Genomic DNA, 21,381 nt, shown 5'->3' on the forward strand with positions numbered 1-21,381 from the left:
TCTACACCAGAGCGTTTTAAAACGTATGGACATTAGATACATTTTCCTCAAGCTATTAGCATTTCAATCAAAAGAGTTGACCCCATCAGTTCATCGTATACATACGAAGGTAGTCCCTGAAAGTCAGTATTTTTCATTTTGGATTTATAAAATGGAATCACTGTGCCAAAAGTTCCGTTCGAGAAATATTTGGGGGTTGGTTTTAAACAATCATGTAGAAATTTTGGAAACAGATACAGCTGTGATTTACTACTTACAAAAATGTTTCTGAAATCACTTCCCCAAACTGAAGCAATGTGTCTAGCGCTGTGATGTATAGTTAATTAGAAAAGCAGCATCAAGGCTAATCGCTTTTTAGAACTACTCTAAACACTCAGAGGGGATTATGATTTGGCTGCCGAGGGCCATGTGTTTCCTTCCTTCTTATGAAACTTGAACAGCTTGTCAAAAGCCTGTAAATAATCTTCGACATTTTTGACAGAGCAGATTTGAATATGTAGCTGATCTACATGATTAGTTCCTAGAAACTGATATTTTCTCCATTTTATGAAGAGAGGTATGTTCTTCCTAATCATAAGGGGTTGGTGCAGAGGTTTTACAACGTTGAATACACATATACCCCAGACACACACACACACCCACACACACACACCCACACACACCCATATGCCTTCAGAATTGTATATCCTGTAACTATATGTAAAATCAACTTATAAAAAAGTACTAAAAGTGACACTCACTGATGATTTTTTTCCAATATCTTAAGTCTGAAAAATTATACAACAACAACAACTCTCTAACAGGTTTTAGAGTAGAGCCTCACAAGCACGGGGACACAAGAAGAAATCTCTGATACATCAGCTTCATACTTCCTCACTGCCGTCTAGTTCCAGTTAGATTTTCTGATGCAATGCATTCGAAGATCTACAGAAAATTTGACTTTGATTTATTTCGTTTAAATAAAAAGGGTTTCTTACGAGGCTTGAAACATGTATCTGTTAGCATGAATTTTAAAAGAACAATTATGAATGCATAACAAAATAGCCAAACAAAACATTGCTTTGAATCGCTGCACAAATAACTCTGATTATAACTGTTATGACCTAGAAAAGAATCATAAAACCATTTTTCTTGTTGGCAACCTAGGAGTTGCTGTAGAATTATACCAGTCCTTTGGTCCCACTTTCCAAATAAATAAATATATAATGCAATGTAAACTTGGAATCTCTAATTTATTCATGAGGTTGAATTTAATACTATTATGATTTCTCGAGTTTATGAGTCATACGTTATGCGGTGTTTCTCACTAACTTAGTTGGGTAGCAACCACACTTCACAAATCATAGTTTCATTCTTTACTGTTTCACTTGGGGTGCACGCAGTCATCTCTCTGGTGAAAGTACATTCGTTTCTGGGATGATAAAGTAATGAAAAGTAAGGCAATTGTGTTCGTGTCAAATGATTAGAAGCAGCCCCAGAAGAAAGGGGGAGGGCTGGGGCGGGGGGTGGGGGAGAAAGAAGGACGATCTCAAAACATGATTGTGTTTTAAGCCCCATGCATATGGCCACAATTACAGTCACAACGTAATTTGGCGATGGGAGCAGAATTAGATTTAAACAAATTGATGTTACACTGCAGTAATTCAGAATGAGCTCGTTGCATTTATAAACCATAACAAGAAGCAGAGTGAATTAATAAACCCTTCTTGTCACTAAAAATAAAAAAGGGAATAATTGCTGAGATGGAGTTAACAGATGACTATAGTCAGCATCCTTTCAGCCCAGATACGGGAAAGTGAAGGTCACCCCCATCTCGGATGACAAAGAGGGAACATTTTGTTGGTAAACAAATTAATCTTTTGAAAGGTCGCCATTTGTTTTAAGTTTTCCTCCCGTTCTTGTCATCTGGAATCAGAGATTGACTGTCATTTCACTAGGCAGGGGTGCAGTTGAAGCAGACAAAGCTGGTTCTGTACGTATCAGCATTCCTTGACAAAACTCGGTGCCTGATTGCGATGCCATGGGCTGCTGGTTTACAGCTGTCTCCGGACAAGAACGGAGGCCCACCCCTGAATTCCAATAAGACGGGCCTGCCTATTCTGCCTGCTGCAAGTTGGCCCTCTGCCCACAAGTAAAATGTATTGTAGTTCAAGCCAGCAATTATCTCTTTTACTTCCTTCTGTGCTGCTTCTGTTCCTTTTTTCCAAAAACAGATGTGGGTATTCGCTCAAGTTCCGCATCTCCTCTCTCTCACACCTGCCGGGTCAGAATTTTTGACAGAGGGAGAGTCTGAGGCAGCCAGCAGACAACGGTCAGATGGAATTTCTTGGAGAGCAGTTTAAAAAGAAAATGTGGGTTTTCCAGGAAACGTGGAGTCAGCATCTTGGTCCCCCTTCCTTTTCCCAGGAGCATTTGGTAAATTAAATTAGTGGAACAAAAGGAAAATTGCTTTAAAGACATTCAGAGATGCCATATTTATGACACACAGTCATTACCCAAGCGTGGTGACGGCATGCACAGACAGCATCCCCACTTCTGTCGCGAAAGAGAGCTCTCTCGTGGGGTCACTTGGAAAGAGTTTTCCAGAAATCAAGGACTTCTCGTGCTCCTCCTGATTCCTCAGATGTACACCACTGATACGGCAGTGGTGGTGCCCGTGGACAGGGTGGCGTATCGCCTTTCTAGGTGGCTGCTCTTTAGAACGTCAGTTCTGCCTGGGTGTTGAGTCCTGGAAAAGCTGGAGAAAGTGATGAGACGATTGTCGTTGGCTGCCGTTGGGCTCTCTCATAAAAGCCCAGTAGGACTCCGGGAGCTGGAAGAGGCTATTTATTAGAGGCTATGCCCTCATCTGATAACAGATGCAAAAACAATCCAGCGATAGGGAGTTTCAGGACTTCTTGAGAACGTGTTGCCTGAGTTTCTGTGTTGGGATGCTGCATGCCTTCCCAGACCCTCCAACCCTATGCTGAACTCCCAGCACTCGCTAGCTCTCAGCGTAGGGATTCTGGGTCAGACTAGACTGCCTGGTGTGACTCCTGCCAGATGAGGGACCTCCCAGAAACAGCCTACATTGTTTCATGTGTAAAATGTCCATAATAAGAGTATCTCATAAGATTATATTGGTATTTAGGGGCGCCTGGGTGGCTCAGTGGGTTAAAGCTTCTGCCTTCGGCTCAGGTCATGATCTCAGGGTCCTGGGATCGAGCCCCGCATTGGGCTCTCTGCTCAGCGGGAGCCTGCTTCCCCCTCTCTCTCTGTCTGTCTCTCTGCCTACTTAAGCTCTCTATCTGATAAATAAATAAAATCTTTAAAAAAAAAAGATTGTATTGGGATTTAGAGGAGAGAATTCAAGGCACTTAGCAAAGGTCCTGGTACAAATAAGGGCTCTGAAAATATTAGTTGTGACTAGTGGCGATTTTCCCGATTGTACTGTTAACGTTACTGCAGGGGTTGAGGGAGAGCGCCAAAATATTGCTGAAATACCTTCCAAGGGTTCTGTTTAGTATTTCCTATCATGATGCCTTCTTTCCCACACTAATATGAGGGCAGGGACCTTGCTGTCTGTTCCGTTTGCTTGTTTTTCAGAACCTTCCTTGCCCTAAGCAGTGTTTTGCACATAATAAGTACACAGGAGAGGACTGGTCTGTCTCCTCCTATGTCCAGTCTCCGATAACTAAGTGACCTGATGCTGAGTCCAAAATTGAAGAAACGATGTGGCTGGCTGCGGTCACCCAGGTTGCATAGGGCATCCTCCCCCTAGGCCATCTGAGCGAGTTTTCCTCGTGAAACAGCCTCGCTCCTGGATTCCTGCCACAGCCTTGCCACCAACTAGTTGTTTCCAAGAGCAGGTGACTCCACCTCACTCATTCCCATCTTCCAGGGTTATAAAATGGGGAGGCTGGGCTGGAGGTGGTCTGGTAAGGTGGGAAGCAGGTGGAGTTGAGTGAGTCAGTTTGGGTCCTATCTGCCATCTTCCAGTTATGCAACCCTGGGCAAGAAAATGCAATCTCAAGTCCTCAGTTTCCTCTTCTGCAGAGTCAGGATAGTGGTGCCCGTTAGGCAAGGGGGTTCTGGGAATCACAGATAACATAACATTGCTGGCACACCATAGGTACCTAATAAGTCTCCTGGCTTCGGGGAAAATGAGTTAATATTAGAAATCTCATACTTCCTCCGCCTTCTTTACACCCGTGCTCCTGGGGAAGGATCTGATTTGGTTCCTTTCACACTCGTATAAATGAGGAATAAGGCTTAATGCTCTTGTTTTCAAACTGTTATGGAGAACTCTGGCGAGTTTCAGGGAGACTGCAAACATTTAGTTCATATTTCATTTTTTGATAAGTATTTGAACCATTTTCTAGTAGAGAAAACACAGACATATTTAGGTTTCAGTACCTAGTACCTACTAGATACCATCAATGGGTTAGTTTGTGCAGTCAGGTTAATTCTGTGCATGCGTGGGTGACACACCAAAGCACATCTGAATTCCCTAGAAAGGTGGGGTTTTTTTTTTTTTTATTATTAGATAGGTTGTATCTTTGTACTAGTCATATTTTGAAATTCAGATCTGCTCATATACACTCCCATAATAATCACACAAATAAGCGAAGGTTAAGTCAGCAGATACGCGTCAAGGTCATAAAGCAGCACCTCGCCCCTACTAAGCATTCCGCGGGTGTCAGCGCTACAACACACGTGGGCCACTGTGCACGCAGGGCCAGGCAAGTTCTCTGGAGCTCCCATTGGGCAGCATAACAGTCAGTGGTACAATTATAAGAATACATGTTATCTGGTGAGAATACAGCATTATGGATCGTCTCATTGCTCATTTTATTTTATTTATTTTTCTTTTTTTAAACAAATACGCATTGATGTTGATGTTGTAATTGCCTTGGTCATGGGACAAGTCTCATTAGCCAAAGGACTTGGTCTTTTTTTTTTTTTTAAGATTTTATTTATTTGACAGAGAGATCACAAGTAGGCAGAGAGGCAGGCAGAGAGAGAGGGGGAAGCAGGTTCCCTGCTGAGAAGAGAGCCCAATGCGGGGCTCGATCCCACGACCCTGAGATCATGACCTGAGCCGAAGGCAGTGGCTTAACCCACTGAGCCACCCAGGCAGCCCTCGTTGCTCATTTTAGGTTTGGGTTGGTTCTCACCTGGTTGGAGATGAGCCGTACGATCCTCATCTGGCAATGCGGGGCCGCTGTGTGACTTCGCTTACAGCCATACCTGAAACATCAGCAGTAAAGCATCCCCTTAAAATCTGGACTCAAAACACAAAATTAGATTGTTTTGCAGTTGAGTGACTATCTGAAAGAGAAGGGTGCCGAGGTACCGGAGAAGACATTTCATTGGGGCAGGTGGGATGTCTTACAATGTTACAGGACACATTTGAAAAATACTTCCAGTCATTCAACCCCTCTAAGAAGAAGAGCCCTTGCCAAACTGTGCCAGACGCTGTGCTCAGTGCTTTAGGTACACTCTCGTATTTAACCCTTATAAAATAGATGCTGTTTTTATAACCGTTTTACATATGAGGAAACTGAGACTAAGATTACACTGTTCGCCTAAGGTTATGAAGTAGGTAAGGGGAGTTAGGATTCAAAGTATTTATGAAATCTGCTGGAAAAATCTCCCTAAATTAAGTACTCACCAACTAATCCTTAATCACTAAGGAATACAAGCAGTTTTTAGGTATCGTTAGCGATTCCATTTTGAAACAAAAAATTCCTACTATCCTTTAAAGCTCCTGGACCATTTTAATTGAGGAAAGTCCGAAGATTATAAACACCATAACAAATTGTTAGCTCTTTGAAATTCCTTACCCACTGACATCAAAATGCATGTAAGGAAAAAAAAAATACAGAAATAAATCGTATGCTGAGATGGATGTAAGATGGTGGTTATTATCTGTCACTCTTGATTTCATAATTTTCCTTCATTAAGACAACCTCGTTGTTTCCAGTGTTGATTTGCATATAATATATATGCTTATTTGTGTATATAATTCAACATGTAGAATTACACTAAAGTCTTATAAAACCTGCATTTATTTACATATCGGCATTGTATTCAAGGTTGCATTTGAAAAGAAAATAGCTTCTATTCCTGAAAATAAATTTGAAAATGTTTTGGCATGGAGTATTACTTCTCCCGTGGGTTTTTGTTTTTTAACAAGAGGAAATCCTCTATTTAATTAAACCAAAGGAGTTAGACTCTATTAAGGGATTTCAAGCATGAGTGGACAGGGAGAAGGGGGATTTGGGAATGCAGGAAGAGACTTTCACTGCCCTGGAACCATCATCCCAGGTCAGCAGCCACCTGCTAACCAGCTAGCCTTGCTCCCTGATGTGATCCGATGCCTTTGCACTTTGTGATTTGGATTTTAAGCTTGAGTTTTAGTAACCAGGAGGCTATGTTTCTAACCTCATAATTGCACGTTGAGGAGCCCAAAATTCTGTAGCTGGTGGAGTCTGAGTCAGTTCTATGACAGTGTTAGGGCATCAGGGGTCCATGGCTAGAACTGTATTTCAGTATACTTGGTTGCCAATGTATACCATTTCATGCATTATGAAAACATTATTCTAAGAGTAGGTGTCTCCAGACTCCCAAAGGGGTCCATGACCCACCCCACAAATTAGAACTCCCTGTAAGATTTCTTTCACTTTCCCACAAATATCCAGTGTGGAGCAAAGTATGTATCAGAACAGAGAAGTATCCTAAAAACTCTGCATTCTTTATGGATTAAAAACTCACTTCTCTTAGTGGTTGGTACAGGAAAACTACCATGGATATATTTAGACCACCACTGCAGATTTTCATAAGAATTGCATCTTCATGAGTGAAAATATAAACCTCCTGCTTTCCTTTAACCACTGTGGCTTTTCCATTGCAAGGAGGAAAATGGAACTGCTACATGAGAGATAATGCTTGCATGATTATAGTAGCATTCTATTTAGAAAGAAGCAAAGGAAAAGATACTATAGCAAGTGGCACAGTAACATTAGCCACAAGAGAAATGGGCCTAATAGAATTGTTTTTATCATGGCCCAGGTTAATTATCCACTGAGAGGTACTTGAGATGAATAAATACAATTGCTGTGTTCTCCAATATTCTAACCCATTGTACCTTAAACTGTACTTGAATTCAAGTATACATTCCTAGCCTTTTAAAACCTCATTGGTAGAACAGAAGTAAGTACCCACAGACTAGAGTAATTCACCCTATACTTTCTTTAAAAGCATCTGCTTGGAATCAAAATGTGTAATATAAGCCCAGAAGATATTTATTTGGAGGAGATCCTTCTCATTAGGCTATAATGTTGGGACAATATGCCACCAAAACATCCAATTTATGTAGTCTTTGATTTCCATCTCTATCTGCAATGATAGCCTGGGTAAATCTGCTTATGGTTGGCAACCATGAGATCTGGAAGTAGCCATGAGCTCTTCAATGGAAAGAACCATAGCCCAAGAGAAGACTTGGAGGATGTAGGTATGAATAGAGCCCCACCGCTGCTGTCATAGCCTCGTGGTCATGGGAACATCATTCAGTCTCTAAGGACTGAGATGTCCCATCTGTATCCTGAGAAGACAAATTGGTTTGTTCACAGCCATCGTCAGGGCCACAGCTCTGATTCTGGGACTCCCAGATTAATGCTGCATTGGCGCCTTGGGGAACTGCCAGCCTCTGGCCCAGAGTAATGATAACTGCAACTGCCTCCAGGGCAGAGGTAGGGAGCATGAGACAAGATAGGCCTTGGAGGATCTGGCGGGCGTGGCTGAGAGAAGAGGACAGTGTGAGGCGCCCCCAATCTCACCCACTTCCTAACTTGCTGTGGTCCCAACTGCTTATGCAAAGAAATAGCCCAGGGGACTATCTTCCTGCAAGTGTTTTCTAAAATATGGGTGTGTTTCCCGACTTCTCTAAGCTAAGGGGTGGAGGGGAGGGAAAGTGGTATTCAGGGGCTAGGCTTTTGTCTTCCTATTTTTGCTCTTTTGCAAGAAGGAAAAACCAAAGTGCTCTTATCCTTAGAACAGGAGTCACAAAAGTAAGTCTGCTGGGGCTGGCAGGTGACATCCAGTCTATATGTGCGTCGCAGGTCGGCAGTTTGCAGCTTAGAGAGCCCAGGAGTGCTGCTGGTTTGGTGCAACCCAGGGTATGACCCTCAACTTCACAGTGAAAGATCTCATTCTGGATCCATCTCTTGGACGCAGCTGAACTCGTGAGAGACCGACATACAAACTGGAATGGCATCGGACTTATTCTAAGGAGAGCTGTAATGGACAGACAAGCCTGAATGTTCGAGTCAGCCTGATCTGGTGAGTGCATTGTTTCCTTCTTCAAAAGCGACACGGAAGGCCCCGTTAGAAGGCTGCTTGGTGAACACGGAAACTGACTGAGGATAATTAGTTGGACGAGCCTCACGGTGAGCAGCACCACACGTCCATAGTCTGATGCATCCATCTGTGAAGCTACTCCTGCCAAAGGGATATGAATACCTCCCCGCGGAGTGTTTTATGGACACTGAGAAATTCTGACTCTCCGATTCAAGTTTTTATAATAAATAGCTACGATTTACTTGAACTTGACTCTGCGCATTATGTTGCACAGCCCTGAGCTTCTTATATCCATGCCCATATCAGCCCGTGGAATGAGTAATAGGACTCCCATCTCACTGGTAAACTGAGGCATAGAGAAATTACGTTTCTTGCTTCAGTCATGCAATTAGTGAGTGGGACCACCCAAATCTAGGTGATTCAAATTCAAATCTAGGTCTATCCGGTATTAACAGCCTATGTTCTTAACCACTGCCTTCCTTTTTACTAATTTCCTACTATAAAAGGGAATTCTATCTCCAGTTGGCCCCCAGTTTGGTAACACTAGTTACACGACCTTCCTATCGGGGCCTGAGTCTTTCAAAGCAATTTAGGCACAGAGCTTACCGCACCGATCATGACTCATCTTGTTAGCCTAAGGCTCAGAGTTGGGGATAGGAGTGGGGGAGGGACACATCTCATTGTCACTACTCTTTCTTTCAATCTGAATCACTGTAAATACCCAGAGCAGGAGAGGGACCCCGGCTGGAAGAAATCAGAGGCATGAGGAGGAGGCATCAGGAGGAGAAAGAGAAAGACAGGAGAGGTGGGAAGGAACCAATAATTCAAGGGATCCTTGGGGGTTTCTGGGTGACATACCCTGCTTCCCTGTCTCCCAGGGAGAGCCCAGATGTGGTACTTAGTGCTGAACACTTTCTCAAGCCGCTGAGGCCACTTAGAGCAAAGGAATTCTCTTTTCCGCATGCCAGGCTGGTGAGAGAGGCCCAGATGCGGCCAGTAGTTAGGTTCAGTTGTACTAATATCTCGTGTGACCTAACCACTTTGTTCAATGCGTTCTAAAGAAAATTCTCTCCTGAGTTTCAAAATACTGTTTTCCATTTCTAACCACCCCCCCCCCAAAAGGGGCTGATCCTCATAGAACGTTATCAGGAGACATTGTAAAGTAAAAACAGGCATTGATGCAAGAGAGGTAGCTGACTGTCAAGAAAACATTATCCCAACCTCCTCTTCTTGATCCACTTGGAGATTGGATACTTAATATTGGATTCATTTAATATCTACCCCCCCCACACACACACATTTAGGCAGGGGGAAGAGGATTCTTTCTGCCAAGAATTTTTAAAACTGCAACCCTCTCATTGTGGAATTATCATCTTATCTAAAACATTGAAATCCCAAGGGAAGATGCTGCCATTTTCCCACAGTCGTGGGTTTATTATTCCATTTACCCACAGCTTCAAGTGTAGGACCTAAACCTCCATAGAAGGGAAGATCATTCCCCCACAAGTTCCCAATTTCTAATCTTGAACACTTTCAGGACACCTCGCTGTGCTTTAGCTCTGGGCTGCATCTTAAGCTGAAATGTATTACCTGCCCAGGACATTGCATTTTATACTAGCCAGCATTTCTGAGTGCTTCTCCATGCGGGACATGATGGAAGTACAATATACACAGATTAGCTCGTGTAATCTTCACAGTAACCCTACGAGTGAAATATGATTATGACTTCCATTTTATATTTGGGGAAACAGAGGCAAAGTGGCTGAATAACTTGCCCAAAGTCACACAGCTGTCAGTCCAAGGGTCATAATCCAAACTCAGCCAGTCTGTCTACGGTACCCCCAGGTAGCCTTGAAGATGATGAGTTTGACCTACACCTGAGGAGTAGATCTGGGACCCAGCCCAAAACTGCTCCCTTGATGACGAAGGAATTTGCTGGAGAAATTTCTCTGCCTTAGTCTGGGAATAGAAGTAAAAGATCAGACTACTTAGTAAGAGGCTATATTACCTCAGCGATTAGGACAAGAAGAGGAGCTGGTACTCTCCTGCCCAGACCCAGGCTTATTAAGATAGAATCAACAAATAATACTGTGTAAGTTTAAGGGGTCCAGTTTGATGGTTTGATACACGTATATACTTTACTCTGAAACGGTATCGTCCATCACTTCACATAATTACCTCTTCTCTGTATGTGTTGTGAGAACATTTAAGATCTACTCTCGGGGTGCCTGGGTGGCTCAGTTGGTCGAGCGTCTGCTTTTGGCTCAGGTCATGATCCTGGGGTCCTGGGATAGCGCCTGGAGTCAGGCTCCCCATTCGTCAGGAAGTCTGCTTTTACCTCTCCTTTTGTCCCTCCCCGCCCCCACCTCAATCGTACTGTCTCTCTCAAATAAATAAAACGTTAAAAAAAAAAACCTACTGTCTAGAGCTGGTATTTTTAAAGATGGAAACTTACTTCAATTAAACTGTAAACATGGTGCCCTGTCTCATAAGAACCCAACATACAGGTATTGTTGCTTGTTGCAAATGTGGTTCATGACTTTGAGTAACAACTTGGTAAAGACCTGTATCATTGAGTTAGGCTGTGTCAAGTTAATTTAAGTAATGAAATACCATGTACCTCATTTGGTTACATTTGTAGAGCACTCCTCTTTTTTGGCCGTAAACAATATCTCCCTAGATCTCTTCAGGGAGAATTTATTTTCCCCTCCCTTCATCATTGCATGCTTTGAAAGCCTGACACGCTAGGCCTTGAATTTACTGAGCCACATCAAAGAACAGTTGAATAAATAAAAAGATGTATCATATTCCCGAAAAGGATAAATGATTATAATAAGAATGCCAGTTGTTTCCAAATTAATATTTATATCTAATGTAATTTCAATCAAGATTCTTATGGGTTTTATTTGGTCTGTGTGGAATATTAATTCTCTTCAACTTGCCAGTGTTCATCTTCTCAAAAAAATAAATGGGCAAGAGCTTCAGGGTTGTTGTTTTTTTTTTTTTTCTAAAGAAGATTAATGAAGGTAAATTTTCCAGACAACTTGCTAAAACATATGATAACATTAACATAATTATAATAGTATCCTATGGGTAGGAAAATTGACAGATCAATGGGATTAAAAAAGAATGAGCACGGCTATTGGCTTTAGTGTAAAAAATTATTTTGAATGTAAGGAAGGTGACACTGTAGGTCAGGGGGAAAGTCACTGCCAAGTCACTGCCAAGTCAGTGCCAAGTCAGGTGCCAAGTCACTGGAATAAGATTTAAGAAGAGAGCGTTCAGTCAAATCCTAACTTCACATCCTAACCCAAAGAAAACTACTGATGGATTAAAGTAAAGTGTTAAAAAAGAAAAAAATAATAAGAAAGCTGTAAAAGGAGAACTAGTTTTCAAGTTAGCCAAAGGAAGATTTTTTTAACACTGTAGCTTCACACAATATCAGCAGTGCGCCTTATAAGAAAAATCCATCTTTTTATTGGACCCCAGTCCTGGATCAGTCACTGACTTCTATGTGATCTGGGGGCAAATCACTTATATTCTTTGGACCTTGGTTTGTTCATTGGTAAATTTAGGGCATTGGATCACACCGGTCCCTAAGATTTCTCCTAGTTCTGACAACCTACCATTCTGATTCTGAGCAAAATCAATTTCCTTTGGTTCCCTTCCTTTCCCTCTTCTGACCGCCACCAAGATGTAAAAAACAGAAAAGCAGATCAGGTGAAACTGTTTTCTCTTCTGATTGTGGAAACAAAATTCACAGAAGGTACTGATGTTTTCTCTTTGCAGTTATGCATTTCGCAAAGCATCTATTGAGTGCTTATTGTATACCTGACCTTGTCCTAGTGACTTTTACGGGTTACCACTTTAATATTTATAGTGTGTCAGAGAGATCGTTACTTCCATTTTACAGATAAGAAACCCAGAGTGGGGGTGCCTGGGTGGCTCAGTGGGTTAAGCCTCCACCTTCGGCTCGGGTCATGATCCCAGGGTCTTGGGATCGAGCCCCACATCGGGCTCTCTGCTCCCTCGGGAACCTGCTTCCTTCTCTCTCTCTGCCTGCCCCTCTGCCTACTTGTGATCTCTGTCTGTCAAATAAATAAATAAAATCTTTAAAAAAAAAAAAGAAAAGAAAAGAAACCCAGAGCACAGAGGCTAAGATTAATGACCAAGCTTTTTAATTAATATGTGGCTTATTCATGGGGCACCTGGGTGGCTCAGTGGGTTAAAGCCTCTGCCTTCGACTCAGGTCATGGTCCCAGGGTCCTGGGATTGAGCCCTGCATCGGGCTCTCTGCTCAGCAGGGAGCCTGCTTCCCTTCCTTTCTCTCTGCCTGCCTCTCTGCCTATCTGTGATCTCTGTCTATCAAATAAATAAATAAAATATTAAAAAAATATGTGGCTTACTCAGAATTTGGGCCTATATTTACTTTTGACAGTCTGTTTCAGACTGTCAAATTATCCCAAAAGAAATGATGAAAAGGACAGGGTCTTACATACACACACACACACACACACGCACACGCACAGACTACCAAGATGACTAAATACTATTCCCTACAGATCAGACCTCTACTGATGAATAATGAATTTTTTAAACGGGCTGGATTTGTATATGGGGTGAACGCCATCCTTGACTTAAGCCAAAATACTTGAATCGGACGCGCTCCTAGCGTGCTCTCAGGTTTGCCTGGCCGTCTCTCCAGCAGAGTTTACTGATACAGCATAGAAATTATGGCAAAGCCCTGCGGAGTCATTGAAGTGAAAGTCTCAATACTGCTCAGGAAGGGATGCCAAATTAAATAAAGAGAGCCCCCAGGAGTTCTGCAGCTGCGTGCCAACCCAGCTGCCGGTATGAGGTAAATGAGGACCAAACTCCCTCTCACTTGTGACCCTTGCCAGTATTTAAACAACAACGCCTAGAGACTGGCAGAGTATTCTAGACTAAGGCAATGAATCGCCAGTGCAAAAATAATTATAAGATGTGATAAACCCATCCACAAAGTCTTTCTTTGGTTTTCACTGAAAGTGCCACCACTTAAACTCACTTCCTCTCATGGGCCCCCACTGAAGGCTGAGACCACCGATTCAATCTAAGTATCAGTTTGAAATACACAGCCCTAAGGTTACAGAAGAAGAACGGCAGAGAACCCAGAGGTCTCCGGTTGCGGTCTTTTCATATCCTGTGACAATGTTTGAGTGGTGGTGTAGTATAATATTCATCGATATGCAAAAGTCACAAGGGTGAGCAACTCAAGTCATTCTTTTATCTTATATGAGATGTAACAGACGTGTAGATGAAATCCCAGTGCTTTATTGTTCTCTTGTAATCGCTTTTCCAGAAGGTTTAAATTTCTACTGGAATGCCACTGAGCAATGCTATTAAATTTACAGAGGAAAAATAGCAATAAGAAGTAATTAGACTTCTATTTCAATCCATCGAAAAAGCCCTGAATCCAGTATGTTTCAAGCTCCTTCGAAGAAACGTTTTATGTAAAACCAAGTTATCCCTTATCTTTTCACTTTGCAGAATGGTCTCACAGTAATGAAGCACAGTGATTACAGTTGTTAGCTATATACTAAACTTCTGGTCAGTTTTTTTCCAAAATGTATTCCAAAGAATACTGGTTCTTTGGAACGTGAATAGGTGTTCCATGAAAGGAGAGTTTTGTGGCCCCATAAAAACAGGAAACGTAAGGTTGAATCAAGTAAGGCTGACCTTTACACCATTAAGCCACCTGGAGTCATGGCCTGGCTGTAGTGCACCATGAACCTTCCAGAGGAGGGTGTCTGTGCAGTGAGAAGTGTTGTCCAAACCTCTCCTGACCCTTTTTCACAGAATAGTTCAAGAGGAAGGCACTTTGGCAAGTTTTGCTTAAGTGCCCCATTTTAACTATTTTCACTGGAAAAGTGTTAGGACAATACTACATATTTTCCTACTTTGTCTGACATTAATGTAGCCACTCCTCCTTCCCTGGCTTTCTGTTTATGTGGTATATCAACCTTTTGTTGTTATCACTTAAATTCAAATTCACCTTGGGATACCTGGGTGGTTCAATTGGTTAAGCATCTAGCTCTTGATTTTGGCTCAAGTCATGATCTCAGGGTCATGAGATTGAGCCCTATGTTGGGCTCTGCTCTGGGGATGGAGTCTGCTTAAGATTCTCTCTCACCCTCTCCCTCTGTCCCTTCCCACTGCGCATGTGTGCTCTGTCTTGCTAAAAATTAAATTAAATTAAATTAAATTAAATTAAAATTCACCTCTTATTGATAGCATATGGTTTTATCTTGTAGTTAAAATCCAGTATGATAATCTCTGCTTTTTAATTAGAGTGTTTAGTCCATTTTCATTTAATATAATTATTGACATGCTTTGATGTAGAACAATTATTTTTCTACTTGTTTTCTATTTCTAACATCTCTTCTTTGTTCCTTTGTTGTCTGCCTAACTTAGGGTTTTATGATTAAAAAAAATTTTTAATAGTCTGTTATATTTTGAACTACACCTCTTTGTGTTATTTTTAGTGGTTGCTCTAGGATTTACAATATGCATCCTCAACTTATTAGAGTTTCCTCAGAGTTAATATTGCACCAGTTCAAGTACAACGTAAGGAACTTGCAACTAGGGGCATCTGGGTGGATCAGTTGGTTAAATGTCTGCCTTCAGCTTCGGTAATGATTCTGGAGTCCCAGGATTTAGTCCCACATCAGGCTCCCTGCTCAGCATGGGAGTCTGCTTCTCCCTCTGCCCCTCACCCCGCTGCTTGTGCCCTCCCTCTCTTTCTCCCTGTCAAATAAATAAATTAAATCTCAGGGAAAAAAGAAAAGGAACTTGCAACTATAGAATTCCATTTATGCTATTGTCCCAATCTTTTGCGGTAATGTCATGTGATTTAAATGTATTGTAAATTGTTATAAATTTTTGCCTTAAATAGCCAGCTGTCTTTCAGAGAAATTAAGAGAAGAAAAACACATAGTATTTTATATTTACAACAGACATCTAAGTTTCCATCTTGTGTCATTTTCTGTCCTAAAAAACTTCCTTTAAGCATTTCTTGTCTGCTTAAGGCAAAGCAACACATGCCTACTGGTGACTCATTGTTTTCTTTTGCCCCTCCCCCCCAAAGTCTTTATATTGCTTTAACATAGAATTGTGGGTTGTCAGGGCTTTTTTTTTTTTTTTTTTTTAAATTCAATGCTTTAAAGTTCCATTGTTTCTAATAAGTCAGTCATCATTTGGATCATTGATTCTCTCTATATAACGGATCTTTCTTTTCTTTTTTTTCCCTGACTGCTTTCAAGTTTTTCTCTTTGTCTTTAGCTTCCAGGGGGTTGGTTATGTTGAGTCCATGTGTTTATCCTCTTTGAGGTTCATTGAGCTTCTTAAGATCATCTGTAAATTTGTGTTTTCCAGAAAACTTGGAGACATTTGGCCATTATTTCGTTAAATACTTTCCTCCACATTTCTCTCTCTCCTCTCTTTCTGGGACTTCAATCACATACAAATTTTACAACATGATATTGTCCCATGGGTTCCTGAAGACCTATTTTTTTTTCTTAAGATTTTATTTATTTATTTGAGAGAGAGAGAATGATAGAGAGAGTGTGAGAGGGGAGAGGTCAGAGGGAGAAGCAGATTCCCTGCTGAGCGGGGAGCTGGATGTAGGACTCAATCCCAGGACTCCAGGATCTTGACCTGAGCCAAAGGCAGCTGCTTAACCAACTGCCCAAGATCTATTCTTCTAAAAAAAATTTTTTTTTCTTTCTATTCTTTGGATTAGATAATATCTGTTGATTTTTCTTCTTCAAGTTCACCCTCTTTCCTTCTGCCCATTCCAATCTGCTGTCAAGCCTATCCGACAAATTTTCATTTCAGTTCTAGAATTTCCATTTGGTTCTTTTTCTATAGTTTTCATTTCTCTACCAAGAATTTCCATCTGTTAATTCCTTATGATAATATTTCCTTCAATGTCCTTAAAGTATGTATAATAACAGCTTTAAAGTCTTTATCTGCTAATTCTGCCCTCTGAATCATCTTGACATCCTGTTTCTTTTTTAAAACTACTTTATTAAAGTATGATTGACATACAAAAAGCTGTGCATATATAATGTATACAACTTGGTGAATTTGAAGATTACATGTACACCTGTGAAACTATCACCACCATCTTTACCATAAAACATTATCTCTAAGATCTGTTACAATTGACAACTGTTTCTCCTGTGCAAACGTTTTGCCATTTCTTTGTAGATAGAGTGAATTTTTTATTGTTATGAACATTATAAATGATGTGTTATGGAGACTCTGTATTCTGCACCTTGCTTTCTAATGTGTTGATGACTGTTCAAATAGGCAATTAATTTGTTAGACTCAAATTCCACAAACTCTCTCCTTGGTGAGTAGCAGCTGAAATCTCTGCTCAGTTTTTTTCAAATTGTTAACTGGTGCATCTTTGCTGGGCTCCTTAGAATCTCTTCCATTTAGGTGTAGCTTAGGGGGAATCTCTTCCATTTAGGTGTAGCTTAGCGGGAATCTCTTCAATTTAGGTGTAGCTTAGGGATCTGCCAAGGATTTGTATGGCATTTATTTGTAAATTTTGGGTCTCTGCCGGTTTTTTCTGGGTTTCCCCCCTCATTTTCAGCCTTTTTAGAGCCTATAGGCCATTCTCTGACTTTTCTAGCCAGTAAGACTGTGACTTCCTTCTGCATCTCCTGGACTGAGAAGTGCTTCCAGGCCAGAGTCACATACACACAAACTCCAGCTGTTGCAGTCCCCTTTTTGCAAGATCAACTTTCTTCTAGCTTCTGTGTTATCTTCAGGAGGGTTAATCAGTTATAAGCTACTCCACCATTACCAAAAGCATAAGTAGGCCACTATTGAGTCTTGCTTGGCATTGTATTACCTTTATCAAAAAGAAAAACATTTGCTATTTATATATCTTTGTTAATTGCTCCTTCCCAATATGTTATAAGTGGATATATATATATTTATATATTTTAAGATTTTGTTTATTTATTTGACAGACAGAGCTCAGAAGTAGTCAGAGAGGCAGGCAGAGAGAGAGGGGGAAGCAGGCTCCCTCCTGAGCAGAGAGCCTGATGCAGGGCTTGATCCCAGGACCCTGGGATCATGACCTGAGCCAAAGGCAGAGGCTTAACCCACTGAGCCACCCAGGTGCCCCAAAGTGGTTTTATATATATATATATATATATATATATATATATATATATATATAATGTTCTTTTGCTCTATTCCTTCCTTAAATGAGATAAGACAGGACAGATGAACTCTAAATTATGAAATGCCTTGAGGATACTATACAAATACTTATAATATATGTTGTAAATATAATAAGAGAAGTACAAAAAAGCTATAGAAACTGGGAGGAGGAAGAAATCAGAAGTGATTTCCTAAAGGAGGTTACCTTTAAGCTAGTTGTTAAAAGGTGACAGGAATTTAGTAGCCGGAACTAAGCGGGAACATTCTAGAAGGAAGATTAGAAGCATTGCAGAAAAGTGGGAGGCTGGAGACTCAAGTCTTATTGGGTACAGCTGTAAATATAATTTGTAATTCAAAATCAATACTTAAAATTTCATGGCATAAACATACTGCCACACACAATATGAGTGACTCTCACACCAATGTTCAAGGTAAGAAGCCAGATACAAAAGGATACATACTGTAATAATCCCTTTATGTAAATTTTAGAACAGAAAAATAATAGCTGGGTGTGAATTCAGAATAGTGGTTACTGTTGGGTTATCGGAATGACTGACAGGGAGCATGAGAGAGGCCTTGGGGATGCTTGCAATGTTCTACTTATTGTTCTGGATGCTGGCTTCCCAGTGTCTGCTTTGTGAAAATGTATCAACTGATGACCTTGTGATTTGTGCCTTTTCAAAAATGAATGTTATACTTTGATAAAATTTTTATGTAAAAAAACCCCAATTTCTGATATGAAAAAAGTTTATATTGTGCATCTTTATATATTAATTCAGTAATTCCTCACAATGGCCTCATGAAAGATCAGTGATGCTGAGTTTTATGCAAAATTGGATTATATAAATTTGAAATACCATGACATAAGATAATAATAATAAATTATTGCTGCATACACAGAGTTTGAGATAATTCAAATCCCCCTAACTTTAAAAAAATAAAATAAATTTCACTTTTTATAAAGCTGGTGCAGTCTGAGTGAACTTAAGGTATATTTATGCTGGAGTTTCCACAGAGAAACACCATCTGAGTAACTAAAAATGCTCTGTACTATTAGGATATAAATTCCACAAATGTAATAAATAACAGTAGATTAAACACAGCAGTGATTTCTCTCATGTTACATAGTTTATGACTGATATGGCTGTTATGCAGTGTCAGGCACCCCCACATTTTCTATCTGTGATCTAACATGGCTAAGAGGGCTGCCAGGCTCCCACCATCATGTCTGTATTCCAACAGTAAAGTCACTATGATTGCTATACTACTGGCCAGAATCCTGTCTCTAAAACATATCAATCTGCAAAGGGAGGCTGGGAAATGTAGTTTCTGACTGTGTAGCACATTGGAAGCCATGCAGAAGTTTGTCATAGCTGCCATTCTTTGTCAGACTGTCTCAATTCTGTGAGTTCAGAATTATGAAATGCCTCTAGGAACAAATTCTTTACATAAAATTCAGCTGCCCTGCAGCTAAGAATATCCACATTTTACAGAAGACACAACTGAGACTCAGCAAAATTAAATTACTTTCCCCAACACATTGCTAATTAAATGACAGAGGTAGGATGGAAATCCAGTGCTCCAAGTCCATGACCTTTGCTCTTATGCCACAGATGCCTCCCAAGGGAGTTTTTCTTCTAGCTCCAAAATGCTGATAATCCTTAGTCTGAGAGAAAGTGAAGTTCCTATCTCTATGAAATGATGCTGAGAAAGGGGACAGAGTGATATGGTTTTACCATGAGGACAGGAGTAGGGCTGGTGACCTGAGCTGTGTCTGGCTTGAAAGTTTCAAGAACTCAGGAAGCAAGAAAATGTAGTAAGAAGCACTGTGCCATGAAGAAGTGATGTGCCCTTTTAGTTCTGCCTCTATTAGGCAGATCGGATGTGTGTCCTAGCTATTTTCCCTTCCCGATCATTAGTATGCCATCCATCATATGGGGAGGAGGACTGGGGCAGGATTGGATGTGCAGGGTTGTAGAATCTGGCCATGCAGTTTTAAATTCTCCAAGCAGAAGATTCTGGAGCACAGTAGAAGGGCATGACATACTTCCAAACCTCACCCCTCCCTGCCCCTCAGAAATATTGCTGGTAAATTATCAAAATATTGAGATTCTTAGAAATGCTACAACATCTGGAGAGAAGACAATCAAGCAGGCATCCTTATCTTTTTTTCTCTTTTGACAAGGGGACTTGGAAGAAAGAGGTGAAATTGGAAAGCAAATAACGTGTCTAATTCTTCCAGAGAAAAGTGACATTTTCAGGATTCTGTTGAAATGACCCAAAACCCTTGGGGCTAGAGGGAGGGAGGGAGGACGAAGTAGAGAAAATTCTGGTACAGGATGTTCATCAAAATCTTGGGAGAGGGAGAACAGCCCACATATTTTAACAAAGACTGCATGTATCCTAAAACAGAGGCTTCCCTGACCCAAGCCCTGAGATAACAGAAAGGCTGAGAACACTCAGAATACCCAGTTCTCGCATGTTGCTGGGAAAGAAAACACACAGGTAGCAGACAACAGGGAAGGAGATGCTACATCAGAGCAAGCAGATAGTTGGGGCAAAGCTGCCCAAGAACATACAAGGGGGAAAGAAATGGTATGGCCACTATACTGATTTATTATATAAAGGCCAGTATTTCATCCAGAGCTAACAAAAGTGTGGGAGGGGAGAGAGGGACTACCATGGGCTGCAAAAGACAAAACCTAACCCAGAAAAAAAAATCTAACTCAAGGAACAGAAGAAATTTTCTCACAATTTCTTCACATTATAGCACAGCTTGATAGGAACATAAATTAAGTAAAACTAGAGCTCAGCCAGGAGATGATAAAATAGCAGAATGAGATTTTTAAAAAAGGGAGGTTGCAGACACAAGGAAACAAATTGAATACCAAAATACTTTATGGAACTAATAAATAAACTATAAATAGGAAGAATAGAGCAGACACTGCTCAACACTGAAATATGGGCATGGAGAAAAGACTGTAAGCACAGCAAATGCAAAGGAAAAAGACAAAGGAAATTAATTAGAAGTTAATAGATAATGCATAGTAGTTTGTTATAGGCTAAGCTGCTATAACAAAGAAATCCAAAAATATAATGCCATAAATAGATCAGTTTATTTCTCACTCACAAAACAGTCCATAGGTAAGAAGTCTCTAACATAACTGAGAGAGGGTTCTTTCTGTCTGGATGCTGTCTCATCTCATTCCTGTGGTTACAGACATTCTTGTTCCAGTGGCTGAAGCTGACTCCTCTCTACACCCATGTTTTACACACATGTTTTAGCCTACAGAAAGGAAAAAAATAGTCCAGGGCAAGCATTCTAAGGAGATGGACCAAAGGTTATGCTTATCACTGTTGCTTATGTCTTACTGGTCTGAATTTGGTCACATGTCCACATTTAGCCACCAGGGACAATGGGAAACAGAGTCTGGACTGGACAGCCATACACTCAGCTAAAAGCATTCTATTCTAAAATGAACCAGGAGAGAATGAACAGTTAGGTACTACAACATGAAGGATAAAGATGGGCCAACACTTAATGACACTTGGTATCTCTAAAATGGAGAACCCAGCAAATGAAAGAGAAGATATATCCAACAATATAATGGAAGAAAATTTTCCACAAGTGAAGAAAGAATGAGATCTACAAGTGGAAAGAAAGCACTGAATCCCAGGAAATTTTGATTTTGAGTATGACATCAAGGTATTTTCTAGTTAAACACGTGGACTTCAAAAATGAGGAATGTTTCAGACATCCAGGCAGAAAGAAAAATCACCAAAATCACCAACAAGGGGTGAGGAATCAGGCTACTATCAGAT

At 40.8% G+C, this 21,381-nt stretch overlaps 1 protein-coding gene across 13 annotated transcripts in view; it reads left to right on the forward strand.

Annotated features, from left to right (window-relative positions):
• IQCH (IQ motif containing H) overlaps positions 1–21,381 on the forward strand; it is a 191,616-nt gene that overhangs the window by 32,993 nt on the left and 137,242 nt on the right. The window contains exon 6 of one of the 13 annotated variants that reach the window (XM_004758621.3): positions 8,103–8,587. The exons of 10 other annotated variants lie outside the window; for them this stretch is intronic. In XM_004758621.3, the coding sequence (XP_004758678.1) occupies positions 8,103–8,165 (63 nt within the window). In that variant the 3' untranslated portion in view covers positions 8,166–8,587. Of the gene's footprint in view, positions 1–803; positions 1,199–8,102; positions 8,588–21,381 lie in introns of those variants that run through there. 2 more of the 13 variants (XM_004758622.3, XM_045067605.1) reach the window with 2 other exon arrangements.

The sequence above is a fragment of the Mustela putorius genome, unplaced genomic scaffold (assembly GCF_011764305.1).
Source record: "Mustela putorius furo isolate JIRA1106 unplaced genomic scaffold, ASM1176430v1.1 tig00003896_pilon_pilon_pilon, whole genome shotgun sequence".
NCBI classification, from domain to species: domain Eukaryota; kingdom Metazoa; phylum Chordata; class Mammalia; order Carnivora; family Mustelidae; genus Mustela; species Mustela putorius.